The sequence below is a fragment of the Gopherus evgoodei genome, unplaced genomic scaffold (assembly GCF_007399415.2).
Source record: "Gopherus evgoodei ecotype Sinaloan lineage unplaced genomic scaffold, rGopEvg1_v1.p scaffold_34_arrow_ctg1, whole genome shotgun sequence".
NCBI lineage: Eukaryota > Metazoa > Chordata > Testudines > Testudinidae > Gopherus > Gopherus evgoodei.
In genome coordinates, this window is record NW_022060016.1 from 3,796,694 (window position 1) to 3,810,561 (window position 13,868).

Consider the following 13,868-nt stretch of genomic DNA (forward strand, 5'->3'; position numbering starts at 1 on the left):
TGATTTTCTCTCCTTTAAGTTCCCAGCCATCCAATCTTTCTCTGCCTTTGTCTGCTGGATTAGGGAGCCCTCTGCTCTCAGCAAATCTCTCCCTGCGGAGGGGCCGAGAGGCTGGGGGCGGCTGTGCCTGCGTCAGTCGGTCTCCCAGGAGCCCCGTTGTATAATGGGAAGGGGGGGCGATTGGGTTCCGGGCGCCCCAGCACTCCCCGCCAGGGATTAGAGCTCGAGCAGGTAATTAGTTAATTGTGGCCCCTCGGCTCACAGACTCTTTTGTGCTTCTGGTGCCTTAATCCCGAAACCATCAGCTGGATCAAACGTTCTCCTGACAACGGCCGGGGCACCGGGGAACCAGCAGGGTAACAGGAGCCTTTGGGGAGAGATGAAGCCAAAGGCAGGTAACCAGTCAGAGGAGGGCAGGTGGGAGCTGGAGGGGGGAGACACACTGGCCCTGGGGCAGGGGGGGCCTGTGCCAGGAACCTGAGCTCTGGGGTTCAGGCTGGAGCAGGGGCAGAGGGACAATGAGTTTACAGTTCTCAGCCCATTCTCACGGCGGAAAGCTTGTCACATTACCAACCCTCACCCTCCCACCCCACATGCCAGCTGATGAACCGAGGGCTGGGCTGGCAGGGGGCTGCAGGTCGGGAGTGAGGGGCACCAAGAGCCCACGGCTGGGTCAGCAAGGGGCTGTGGGTTGGGAGGGAGGGGCACCGGCAGAGCTGTATGTGGGGATCCCAGGGCTAGAAACACACAGGGGGTTGTGAGCTGGGATATGGGATCCTCCTTCGCTTTCGACTCCAACCAGCAGTGTGGTGTTGCTGCATCTTTTAAACAGCTGCTGCGCGTCACCCCAGAGGTGGCTGCATTTGAGTGCCAGACGAGGGATCCCTGAAACCCATCCATAATTCACTGCAGGGCTCGACTCTCATTTGCGCTGAGATGCCAGCAGCCCCCTTCGCCATGGGCTGTCACAGACCCCCTCACTGGGGGAGTGTCCAGCTGTGAGGTTTGGGGGGGGGAACCACTTTCCCCGTGAGCTCAGGCCCAGTGCTCCCAGGACCCCCACGCTGGGAACCCAGTGTCCCTGGCCCCTCCTCTCCCCTCGCTGCTGCCAGGTGATCCTATCGCCCTGATTGGTCCCAGGTAAATCCTGCTAAAGCTCCTCTCCCCAGCACTCTGCCCTTAAATAGGGGTCGGGGCTTCAGTCAGTGCTGCTAGAGCGCCCTCCCCCCGCTGGCCCCCCATCTTCCAGGGTTCTGCCCCCCACCCCACCGCCTAACCTCCCTGCCCCCCAGAGCTCTGCTCCCCCTGCCCCCCACTCCCTTGGCTGGCCCCTGCCCCCCAGGGCTCTGCTCCCCCTGCCCCCCGCTCCCTTGGCTGGTCCTCCTGCCCCCAGTGCACACTCTTGTGGCCCCCCAGGTCTCTACTGCCCCCTCTTCCTTCTCCCAGGCTCTGCTGTCCCCTAGTCCTACTCGCAGGGGCCATGGGTAGCTTCAGCAGCCTGGAGGGCTGTGCCCAGCTCGGGGTGCTCACCTCCTGGCCCCTCCTCCTCAGACAGGGGGTCCCTGGCTTTGCCCCCCCAGCAGGACGCCTGGATCCAGCCCTAGGCTTCCCCCCAGCGCGGCCAGCCCAGCCCCCACGGCGGGTGGCCGACTTCTCCATCTGCTCCCTCCTGGCCCTGGGTGGCTCGGAGGGGCCAGGGGAAGGGGGGCGCCAGGAGGAGCTGGGCGAGGGGGCTGCGGCATGGGGATCGACCCCACCCGGTTACGCCTGGATCCACTGCTCCCGCTTCAAGCCGCCTCGTCTGGCAAGTAAGATCCCCCCCTCCCGCGCCCTTGGGGTGAGCCCCACTGTAGCCATGCAGCCACCCGTGAATGGCAGCTCCGCGACGCACTGGGTGTGACCGGGACAGTGGGGGCTCCCCCCCGGCTCCCCCAGCAGCTTGAGTGAGCAGGATCTCAGCCCCTCCCACAACAGGCTGGGGCCAGCCCTGACTGAGAGGAGAGAGCACCCCCTGCTGAGCCTCCCACTGCTCCCTGCAGCACAGAGCCCCCTAGCACCTGATTGGGGCCTGCCCTGCCTGCCAGGGGAGAGCACCCCCTGCTGAGCCCCCCACTGCTCCCTGCAGCACAGAGCCCCCTAGCGCCCCATTGGGGCCTGCCCTGCCTGCCAGGGGAGAGCGCCCCCTGCTGAGCCCCTCACTGCTCCCTGCAGCACAGTGCCCCCTAGCACCCGATTGGGGCCTGCCCTGCCTGCCAGGGGAGAACGCCCCCTGCTGAGCCCCCCACTGCTCCCTGCAGCACAGCGCCCCCTAGCGCCCCATTGGGACCTGCCCTGCCTGCCTGCCAGGGGAGAGCGCCCCCTGCTGAGCCCCCCACTGCTCTCTGCAGCTCAGCGCCCCCTAGCGCCCCACTGGGGCCTGCCCTGCCTGCCTGCCAGGGGAGAACGCCTCCTGCTGAGCCTCCCGCCGCTCCCTGCAGCACAGCGCCCCCTAGCACCCGATTGGGGCCTGCCCTGCCTGCCAGGGGAGAGCGCCCCCTGCTGAGCCCCCCACTGCTCTCTGCAGCTCAGCGCCCCCTAGCGCCCCACTGGGGCCTGCCCTGCCTGCCTGCCAGGGGAGAGCGCCCCCTGCTGAGCCCCCCACTGCTCTCTGCAGCACAGCGCCCCCTAGCACCTCATTGGGGCCTGCCCTGCCTGCCAGGGGAGAGCGCCCTCTGCTGAGCCCCTCACTGCTCCCTACAGCACAGCGCCCCGTAGCGCCCCATTGGGACCTGCCCTGCCTGCCTGCCAGGGGAGAGCGCCCCCTGCTGAGCCCCCCACTGCTCTCTGCAGCTCAGCGCCCCCTAGCGCCCCACTGGGGCCTGCCCTGCCTGCCTGCCAGGGGAGAGCGCCCCCTGCTGAGCCCCCCACTGCTCTCTGCAGCACAGCGCCCCCTAGCACCTCATTGGGGCCTGCCCTGCCTGCCAGGGGAGAGCGCCCTCTGCTGAGCCCCTCACTGCTCCCTACAGCACAGCGCCCCGTAGCACCTCATTGGGGCCTGCCCTGCCTGCCAGGGGAGAGCACCCCCTGCTGAGCCCCTCACTGCTCCCTGCAGCACAGAGCCCCCTAGCGCTGCCCTGCCTGCCAGGGGTGAGTGCCCCCTGCCGAGCCCCCCACTGCTCTCTGCAGCACAGCACCCCCTAGCGCCCCACTGGGGCCTGCCCTGCCTGCCTGCCAGGGGAGAATGCCCCCTGCTGAGCCCCCCACTGCTCCCTGCAGCACAGCGCCCCCTAGCGCCCCATTGGGACCTGCCCTGCCTGCCTGCCTGCCAGGGGAGAGCACCCCCTGCTGAGCCCCCCACTGCTCTCTGCAGCACAGCACCCCCTAGCGCCCCATTGGGACCTGCCCTGCCTGCCAGGGGAGAGTGCCCCCTGCTGAGCCCCCCACTGCTCCCTACAGCACAGCGCCCCCTAGCGCCCCATTGGGACCTGCCCTGCCTGCCTGCCTGCCAGGGGAGAGCGCCCCCTGCTGAGCCCCCCACTGCTCTCTGCAGCACAGCGCCCCCTAGCACCTCATTGGGGCTTGCCCTGCCTGCCAGGGGAGAGCGCCCCCTGCTGAGCCCCCCACTGCTCTCTGCAGCACAGCACCTCCTAGCGCCCCACTGGGGCCTGCCCTGCCTGCCTGCCAGGGGAGAACGCCCCCTGCTGAGCCCCCCACTGCTCCCTGCAGCACAGCACCCCCTAGCGCCCCATTGGGACCTGCCCTGCCTGCCTGCCAGGGGAGAGCGCCCCCTGCTGAGCCCCCCACTGCTCTCTGCAGCTCAGCGCCCCCTAGCGCCCCACTGGGGCCTGCCCTGCCTGCCAGGGGAGAGTGCCCCCTGCTGAGCCCCCCACTGCTCCCTACAGCACAGCGCCCCCTAGCGCCCCATTGGGACCTGCCCTGCCTGCCTGCCAGGGGAGAGCGCCCCCTGCTGAGCCTCCCGCCGCTCCCTGCAGCACAGCAACCCCTAGCGCCCCACTGGGGCCTGCCCTGCCTGCCAGGGGAGAACGCCCACTGCTGAGCCCCCCACTGCTCCCTACAGCACAGCGCCCCCTAGCGCCCCATTGGGACCTGCCCTGCCTGCCTGCCTGCCAGGGGAGAGCGCCCCCTGCTGAGCCTCCTGCCGCTCCCTGCAGCACAGCACCCCCTAGCGCCCCATTGGGACCTGCCCTGCCTGCCAGGGGAGAGCGCCCCCTGGTGAGCCCGCCACTGCTCCCTACAGCACAGCGCCCCCTAGCGCCCCATTGGGACCTGCCCTGCCTGCCTGCCTGCCAGGGAAGAGCGCCCCCTGCTGAGCCCACCGCTGCTCCCTGCAGAACAGCGCCCCCTAGCGCCGCACTGGGTTGTGGCTACCAGAAGGAAATGTGTGGGGCTGGTATTAACAGCGAGGGTGGCTGGCAGCCCTGGTCCTTCCTCTCCGGTAACTGTGCCCCCCCGCCCGCTTCACCTCTCCCCTCCCCGCAGAGGCGAAGCAGGGAGGCAGCCCCGGCCGGGCCTCCCGCAGCCCCCGCGTCCCGTTCTCCGCAGCCCAGATCGGCATCCTGGAGGGCAGCTACCGGCAGACACGCTATCTGAGCAGCGGGCAGGTGGGGGAGATGGCGGCACTGCTGGGGCTCAGCGAGACCCAGGTAGGACGCTCTGGCCTCGGTCAGGGCCTGGGGGAACTGGGCGGGAATTAAGCCCAGACGGATCCTCTCAGTTATCAGCACCTGTTAGAGCGAGGGGCAGCGCCCATCGGCGAGGGGGATCCCCCAGCAGCAGGCGCCCTGGGACAGCCAGCCTGTCGGTGAGGGGGAACCCCCAGGGGGCGTCCTAGGGGTAGCTGGCCCGTTGGCGAGGGGGATCCCCTGGCAGGGGACACCAGAGATGCAGCTGGCCCGTCGGCGAGGGAGATTCCCCAGCAACGGGCACCCTGGGGCAACTGACTGTCAGAGAGGGGGATCGTCCGGCCCATCGGTGATGGGGTGCACTTTAGAGGCAGCTGACCTGTTGGCGATGTGGATCCCCTGGTGGGGGTCACCCTGGGACAGCTGGCCTGTCGGGGAAGGGGATCCCCTGGCAGGGGACACCAAAGGGTCAGCTGGCCCGTCGGTGAGGGGGAATCCCCTGGCAGTGGGCACCCTGGGGCAGCTGGCCCTTTGGCAAGGGGGATCCCCTGGCAGGGGACGCCAGAGGGGCAGCCGGCCCCTTGGCGAGGAGGATTCCCCAGCACTGGGTGCCCTGGGGCAGCCGGCCCATCAGCGGGGGGGATCCCCCAGCAAGGGACACCAGAGGGGCAGCTGGCCTATCGGTAACGGGGATCCCCTGGCAGTGGGCGCCCTGGGGCAGCCGGCCCCTCGATGAGGGGGATCCCTGGCAAGGGATACCAGAGTGGCAGCTGGCCTGTCGGTGATGGGGATCCCCCAGCAGGGGGCACCCAGGGGCAGCCAGCCTGTCCATGATCCCTACCAGAGTATCCTGGTGACTCGCAGGCCCCAACTTTCCTGCTCCCGTGGCACCCCCTGCTGGAGGGTCTCCAACGGCCCGAGTGAGCCTCCGGGGATCAGGGCTCCTGAGCTGAATTCCCAGCTTTGCCCCTGGCTCGCTGTGTGGCCCTAGCTCTGTGCCTCAGTTTCCCTCTCTGTGCACTGGGGCCGATGGCACCCAGGGAGGTGTCCGGTCCGTTTGGGGGCCACATTCACGGTGACTGTTGCTATTGTTTGTTCCAAGGTGAAAATCTGGTTCCAGAACCGGCGGGCACGGGAAAGGCGGGATTTCTTGAAGGAGCAGCCAACCAGCAGCAATGCCCTGGAGGGGGCTGAGCCGGCCCATGCCGCCCCCCTCGGACAGGCGCCAATGCCAGGGCTGGGGAGCGCCAAGATGCTGCCCCCTTGAGCTACCGCAGTCTTGGGCATCTGATCACAATGGGGCCATTTGAGTTGCCATTTGGGGGGGCCCCCAGAATGGGGGTGATGGTCCCCCTATGGGCTGTGCACCTCCTCCACCTTGTTGTTACAGGGCACTCATCAAACTCCAGCCCCACCCCCAACTGCAAACTGGTCCCCTTCCCACCCCAAATCTTCAGCCAGAATTTGACTCCCCGGCCGGGATGTGTACCCCAAACTCTGACTGAGCTCGGGGGGCGGGAGCAGGACTGACACCCGCAGACACAGGAGTCATCCGGCCCGACTGCTTGGTGCCTCCTGTGTGCAATGAATTGGGGGGCGGTCTCAGCCTGGCCTCTTCACCCAACTCTCTTTCAAAACCAGCTGCACAATTAGCACTCCAGGCCAGGGCTTCCCGTTGGCCCACCCTAGGGCCCCTCAACCCTGGGGCGCCCCCTGCTGGGTCCCGTCCCCAGCACTGACCCGAACCTCCATTCAGGTGCAAAAGATGACTGTGCAGAACATCTGTGGGGGGGGAGGAGGGAGGCAGAATGTTCCCCCCACCCCACCCCACCCCGATCTCTGCCTTGTCAATATCACGGCTCTGCGTCCGAAATTGACAAGAAAACCGTTCACTGCTCGCGCTGTGACCCCGCAGCAGGTGGGGGGCTCCAGCTAGAGTCCGGCTGCCCCCCTGGTTCCCAGCTCCCAGCGGGGCTATGCCTGCCTAGCTCCCCACTCCCCCACCAGGGGCCTGGGTGCTGCCTGGGCTCTCGGCTCCCCACTGGAAGCCCAGCAGGTGCCCAGCACAGAGCTTATTACAGCAGTCGGTAACCCACCAACCCCTGTTTGTGTCCTGTGACTGCAGGGGCGTTAACGGGCCATGCTGCCTTGAACAGGCCCTTGAAATCTGTGTTCACGCCTTACACTAAACCGTCTGGTCTACCGTGTATGTAGCTGGGACGCTCTGAGCCGCTCTCCCAGCCCTGGAGAAGAGCTTGGTGTGGCTTCAAAGCTCGACTCTCTCACCAACAGAGGTTGGGCCAATAAAAGATATTACTGTACCTCCCACATCGTGTCTGTCTGATCCCGTGGTTCTCAGCCTTTTCAGACGACCGTACCCCGTTCAGGGGGCTGATTTGTCTGGCCTACCCCCAAGCTTCACCTCGCTTAAAAACAACTTGCTTACAACATAAGACCGAAAAATACAAACGTGTCACAGCCACGCTGTTACTGGCCAATTGCCAATGATCTCATTTTCCCCATCTAATTATAAAATAAATCAATTGGAATATAAATATTGTACTTATATTACATAGAGCGGTACAAGCTAGTCATCGGCTGTGTGAAATTGTAGTTGGTACTGACTGCGCTAGTGCTGTTTATGTAGCCTGTGGTAAAACTAGGCAAATATCTAGATGAGTTGATGTACCCCCGGAAGACCTCTGAGTACCCCCAGGGGCATGCGTACCCCTGGTTGAGAACCACTGATATCCTGACATGGCTACAACAACACTGCATACATACACACAGACACACACAGACACACACACAGCAGGGCTCATCCCCGCCCCCTCCTGCCCCCGAGCAGTGGACATCTGGGATGGGGGCACACACAGAGAGCAGGGCTCCCCTCCACCCAAGCAGGGAACATCTGGGAGGCGGAAACACACACACACACATACACACACACACACACACACACACACAGCAGGGCATCCCCCCAAGCAGGGAACATCTGGGATGGGGGCACACACAGAGAGCAGGGCTCCCCTCCACCCAAGCAGGGAACATCTGGGAGGCGGAAACACACACACACACACACATACACACACACACACACACGGGATGGGGACACACACACAGAACAGCGCTCACCCCACCCCTAAGCAGGGAACATCTGGGACAGACAGAGAGACACACACACAGAGGAGAGGGCTCATTCCCCCGAGCAGGGAACATCTGGGACGTGGACACACACACACACACACACACACACACACACACACACACACACACAGATCAGGGCCTCTCCCCTCCAGCAGGGGGCAGCAGGGACACGTGTGCGTGAACACAGTCAGTCTCACATACACACAGTCTCACATACAGAGCGTACGCACAATCACACATGCACACGCACACACCCCACCCCGTGCCCTGGGCAGTCCCCACCCCCCGCAGCCATCTCTTTCCCAATGGCTCAGCTCCTGGCGCTGACCCCTGCACATGTCCCCTGGCCGAAGGCAAACACGGAGCCCACGTCCCCTGGGCTGGGGGGCCAAAGTCCATCCCCGGCCTCCTAATCAGTCACTCACCTCTGGGGAGTAGGGGAAAGGTGCCTCCTGCCAGATAAGATCCCTCCCTTGGGATGGTGAGTGGGGGGGACGGGACCCAAGGGCTGAACCAACTCCTATTTTAGCTTCTTCAAGCAATCTTCTAAAGTGACAGCCATGGGCGGGGGGAGCATTGTCCAGTGGTCAGAGCAGGGCAGGCTGGGAGGCAAGACTCCTGGGTTGTGTCCCAGCTCTGGGAGGGGAGTGGGGTCTAGAGGGCAGAACGGGGATGGGGATGGGCTGTGTTTTACTTCCAGCTCTAGGAGGGGAGTGGGGTGCTGTGGTTAGAGAGTGGTTGTACTCCTGGGTTCTGTCCTCGGCTCTGCCACAGATTCCCTGTGGGACTGTGAATGAGTCACTTCCTTGCCCCATGCCTCAGTTTCCCCACCCCTCCTCACCTCCCAGAGCTGCTGCTCCACACTGTGTGGCAGCTCTTGGTGGGCAGGCAGTTCATTGGATCCTCCCCCCCCCGACCCCACGATGGCCCAGAATGGCAGGGCTGGCTCGGGCTCTTGGCATGTGCATGGCACGGGAGCCTGTGGACGGGTGCATGATGTGTGTGAAGGGGTGGGTGGAACTGTGCAGAACGTGTGTGAAGGTGGCACGGGGCACACGGGCACCACACATGTGCAGGGTTCTCTAATAACAAACCAACACCAACAGCCCCTGAGCTACCCTACAATAACAAACCAACGTCACCGGCCCCTGAGCTACCCTACAGTAACAAACCAACATCAACGGCCCCTGAGCTACTCTACAATAACAAACCAACATCAACAGCCCCTGAGCTACCCTACAATAACAAACCAACATCAACAGCCCCAAGCTACCCTACAGTAACAAACCAACATCAACAGCCCCTGAGCTACCCTACAATAACAAACCAACACCAACAGCCCCGAGCTACCCTACAATAACAAACCAACATCAACAGCCCCCGAGCTACACTACAATAACAAATCAACGTCACCAGCCCCTGAGCCACCCTACAATAACAAACGAACATCAACAGCCCCTGAGCTACCCTACAATAACAAACCAACGTCACCGGCCCCTGAGCTACCCTACAGTAACAAACCAACATCACTGGCCCCTGAGCTACCCTACAATAACAAACCAACATCAACAGCCCCTGAGCTACCCTACAGTAACAAACCAACATCACCGGCCCCTGAGCTACCCTCCATGGCTCTGGTGAGACCCTAAAATAACAAACCACCTGCCCTGCATGATCGGACACCAAAAAGCCAATATACACCGACCAGCTCCAGCACCCCCCCAACCCATCCATTTGGCTTAGCCTAACCAAGGGCAGGGGGGTCCCGATCGGCATCTGGCTGGCCCCATGGCCCCCACAGGCCGGCATGACCCCAGGGCTGAAGAGCCCCTGAGCTGCTCTGGCTGAAGGGGGAAGGAGAGGGATCTACCGAGGCATGAGAGCCAGGGACCGGGCAGAGACTGAGCTGTCCTTTGACCTCCGCTGGGGGTGACCTTCTCGGGCAACCGACACGTGTGAGGTCAAAGGTCAGTTAGGACCCCCCCACACACACTAAAGGCACAAACACCCCCGTGGGGATCAGCGCCTCTGATCTTTTCCACAATTGATGCCTGGAAACGGACTTGGCAGCCAATCGGTCACTCCCCACGAGGGGTGGGTGGCTGGGAAAGGCTGTTCCGCAGGGGGAAACTGACCTGAACTGCCCCAGCTCTAGCGAGGCCAGCGTAACCCCTCACATAGACCAGCCCTAAGACATTGCTCGGCTCAGCCACACAGTGTCCAGAGCATTGTGCCCAGGCCAGGAGCATTAGCCTCCATTGGGCAGAGGGGAAACTGAGGCACATAGGAATTTAAAAAATCAGTGGCGAAGCTGAGAGTAGAACCCAAGAGTCCTGGCTCCCCTGCTATTGCCTGAACCCGTTTGTCACACAGTCAGGGCAGGGAAGGCTTGGAGGAATGACTATTGCTGCCCTGTGCTGGCAATGCCATGTGCCTGGCACGCAGGGCACTCGGCCGTCTTTGCTGAGCCCAAGTGTCCTCGCTGGCCAAAGTCACTCTGCACTGTAGGTCGCCATCCCACTGCCATCTGGTGCTCTGCCTTGTGGGAGATTTACGCAGGGCATTGAGGGATACCAGCCCCCTGCCCTGCGTAAACGGAGAGAGCTTCGGGGGCAATTCCTCTGCTCCATCCCCTGATCTGCCCCGTTCGGGCTGTTTTTAGAATCCCCCAAGTTCCCTCCCCCACCCACCCTGGCTCTCCGGCAGACGCTTGGCTGCTCGACGGGCCAGCAGAGTTCATGTGGCTGGGCTAGAGAGAGGTGAGTCCCCAGTTTCCCTTGGGTGCGCAGCCGTGAGTCTGAGACAACTGAGGTGCACCCTAAAATCCTCAGGAGAGTAACAACAAAATCAGCTGCCCAAGTTGATCCAAGTCGTCTGAGCTTTCGGGGGCCTCCCATTTCCTCTGCAGCCCCCAAGGCTAGAATCTTCTCTTATGAGCTGAGTGTTTCCTTGTTATGGGCTGGGTTAAACCTCCATTGAGGGGTGTGTGTGTGTGTAGAAAGCTGAAGAGAGCAATGTTGGGTCTGGTGTTGGCCAAAGAGGCCTGTGTTCATTCTTGGTCAGAAAACAAGGCTGCATCAAAGAAAATCCCAGACTCCATCAATCTGTACTTCCAGCGGGAAGGTCCCCAGGGCCTCAGACTTTGACAAGCTGCTCAACTTCCTTCTTTAAAAACGGGACGACTCAGGCCCTCCCAGGAATCCGGGAGCTGGGGTTTTTCAACACCCCCGCCCGATAACAGCACCAGGAGACCCATAAGAATTGGTGACACAGCCGCCGGCAGGATGGTTGGCTGAGTCTCTGGTCACTGGGCACAGGGCTGTGTGCTGGGGGGCTCAGATCTTTGCTGGGACAACCAGCTTCGGAGGGGGTGGGTGGGAAATGCAGCCCGGCACAGATGGCTCGAATGGAACTTTCTGGCACATCTGGTTTAAATGGGACCTAAACAGCATCAGGCTCTTGTGCTGGCTTTTGTCATGGTGCGGTAGGGCGAGTTTTACCCCAGTGAGCTGATCTGGGCTGGCCTCTCCCCAGGAGGGAATGAGCATGGGGATGCAGTTCCCTCCTGACTCCACCAGGGGGCGATAGCCCATTGCTGGGCAGGAGCCTTTGGTGACGGCTGCTGAGCCGGTGCATGTGGGTAGGTGGGGGCCACCCGCTAACCCGCTTCATGCATTTAACAGCCCAGCCTGGTGCTAGTGCCCAGCTGAGTAGAGCTGGATCCCCCCTGAGTGCTAAGCCCCGATCCAGCCAGGCGCCCATTTCTCCCCACTCTCAGCCCTTTCAGCGCAGGGAAGTGAAGAGTTAATCTGGGCAGCGACTTCTTATCGCAGGGGCGGGGCCCCACAGCAATCCCACCGCTGCCACCGTCTGTTCCCTTATCTCTCCATGTCCTTGGCCCGCACCTGTCAGTGCGGTGCTGCCGGCGTTAACCATTAACCAGGACTTCCTGTTTGCCGCCAAACGCAGCAGGACCGAACAGGGGAACGAGAAAGAGAAAAAGGAGAAGAAAGGCCAACGCAAAACTGATGGGGGGCGCTTCTCAGGGTGGCACCCGCTGGCCTCACTGGCTCAGGGATTTGCTTCCATAACACCCTGTAATAGGGCTTGGAGACATGGGCATAATGCTGCCAGCTGGAGACTAGTAGCAAGCAAATAGAAAGGTGTCAGAGGCAGAGATACAGGGAACGGGCAGCGCGTCCTTGTGGTTAGAGCCCTGGCTGGGACTCAGGAGTCCAGGGGTCAGTTTTCTGCTCACCCCAGACTCCTCCCCACCTGTGGCAGACTCATCCGCCCTTCCTACGGCTCTGTTTAGACTGGAAGCTCTTTGGGGCTGGGCCTGTCTCTTGCTGGGTGTCTGTGCAGCGCCTGGCATGGAAGGGCCCCGGTCTCGGTCAGGGAGCACCGCAAGCCATGGTGCTTGTGCCACACTGACTGAATTAGCAGGTTGTTATTATTACTCATATTATGGTTAAAGATCTCACTCGACATCAGGGCTCCGTTGCACTGGGTGCTGCACAGACACACAGTGACCGAGATCAGGGCCCCGTCGTGCCAGGCGCTGCCCAGACACACAATGACCGCAATCGGGGCCCCGTCGTGCCAGGTGCTGCCCAGACACACAGTGATTGAGATCAGGGCCCTGTCGTGCCAGGCGCTGCCCAGACACACAATGACCGCAATCGGGGCCCCGTTGTGCCAGGTGCTGCCCAGACACACAGTGACTGAGATCAGGGCCCTGTCGTGCCAGGCGCTGCCCAGACACACAATGACCGCAATCGGGGCCCTGTCGTGCCAGGTGCTGCCCAGACACACAGTGATTGAGATCAGGGGCCCGTCACGCTGGGCGCTGCCCAGACACATAGCGACTGAGATCAGGGCCCTGTCGTGCCAGGCGCTGCCCAGACACACAATGACCGCAATCGGGGCCCTGTCGTGCCAGGTGCTGCCCAGACACACAGTGATTGAGATCAGGGGCCCGTCACGCTGGGCGCTGCCCAGACATACAGTGACCAAGATCAGGTCCCCATTGGGCCTGGCACTGCCCAGACACACAGCGACCGAGATCAGGGGGCCCTGTCGTGCCGGGCGCTGCCCAGACACACAATGACCGCGATCAGGGCCCCATTGGGCAGGGCGCTGCCCAGACACACAGCGACTGAGATCGGGGCCCTGTCGTGCCGGGCGCTGCCCAGACACACAGCGACTGAGATCGGGGCCCTGTCGTGCCGGGCTCTGCCCAGACATCACAAGAGATGGTCCCTGCCCTGTAGAACTCACCATCTGACTAGTCTGAGGGTGGCAGGAGAGACAGGAGGGGGATATAATATACCCAGGGTCACACAAGTCAGCAGCCCTGCATGTGACTGCCCCCAGCCTGGCCCCAGGAGCTCACACCCGTCCCCCTGCGTGTGAGAGCACAAGTGGCCAAGTGGCCCAGTGTGGGCGGTGGAGTCCCAGCCCTGCTGGTCAGCCGGCAGCAGGTCTGTGAGACACTGGGCTGCTGCGTCCATGCAAATCCCCCCCCCGCGATAAGAGGGGCGGAGCAGGCAATGTGCGGCACAAAAGCAGAATTGCCCATGGCTGGCGTCCAAGGATCGCCCGAGCTGGCGGGGCAGGGGAGCGCCGGAGCTCATGGAGCTCCACTCAGGGGCTTGGGGGCTGAATCCAACCAGGAGCAAGTCTGCATTTCTACAGCCCTGTCTCTGGCCAAAGCCCTCTGAGGCTGCTCACTCACCCTTCCCACCACTGCCAAGTGTGTGTGTGTGTGGGGGGGGGTGAGATTGTGGGTCAGGGCGATCCACTCTGCTTCAGAGAGGGGAAACTGAGGAATGGAGAGCAGAGGTGACCTGCCTTAGGGCGACCAGCCAATGAACCACAGAACTGCACATGGAACCCAGGCGTCCTGACTCCTAATCCCTTCTGCTCTAACCACTAGACATCATTGCCCTTGCAGAGCCAGGAACAGAACCCAGGAGTCCTGATGCCCAGCCACCCCCCACACAAACCACAGGCTTCCACAGCCAGCTACAGAACCTGGCTCCTAAGCCCCTCTAACCACTAGACCCCACTCCTGTCCCAGAGCTGGGGGCAGAACCC

General features: G+C 62.8%; 1 protein-coding gene across 2 annotated transcripts; it reads left to right on the forward strand.

Moving 5' to 3' along the window:
* Positions 1-229: 229 nt before the first annotated feature.
* On the forward strand, positions 230-13,596 carry LOC115641421 (homeobox protein H17-like). Of its 2 annotated transcripts, XR_003998073.1 has the most exons (4): positions 230-395; positions 4,480-4,643; positions 5,725-6,819; positions 13,584-13,596. XR_003998073.1 is itself a non-coding variant. In XM_030544580.1 (3 exons), exons 1-3 carry the CDS (start codon positions 380-382, stop codon positions 5,887-5,889), a joined length of 345 nt encoding a protein of 114 aa, XP_030400440.1. In that variant the 5' UTR covers positions 230-379; the 3' UTR covers positions 5,890-7,138. The 2 variants fall into 2 exon arrangements, 1 of the variants encoding a protein (XP_030400440.1); XM_030544580.1 differs by lacking the exon at positions 13,584-13,596 and having other exon boundaries at positions 5,725-7,138.
* Positions 13,597-13,868: the final 272 nt, after the last annotated feature.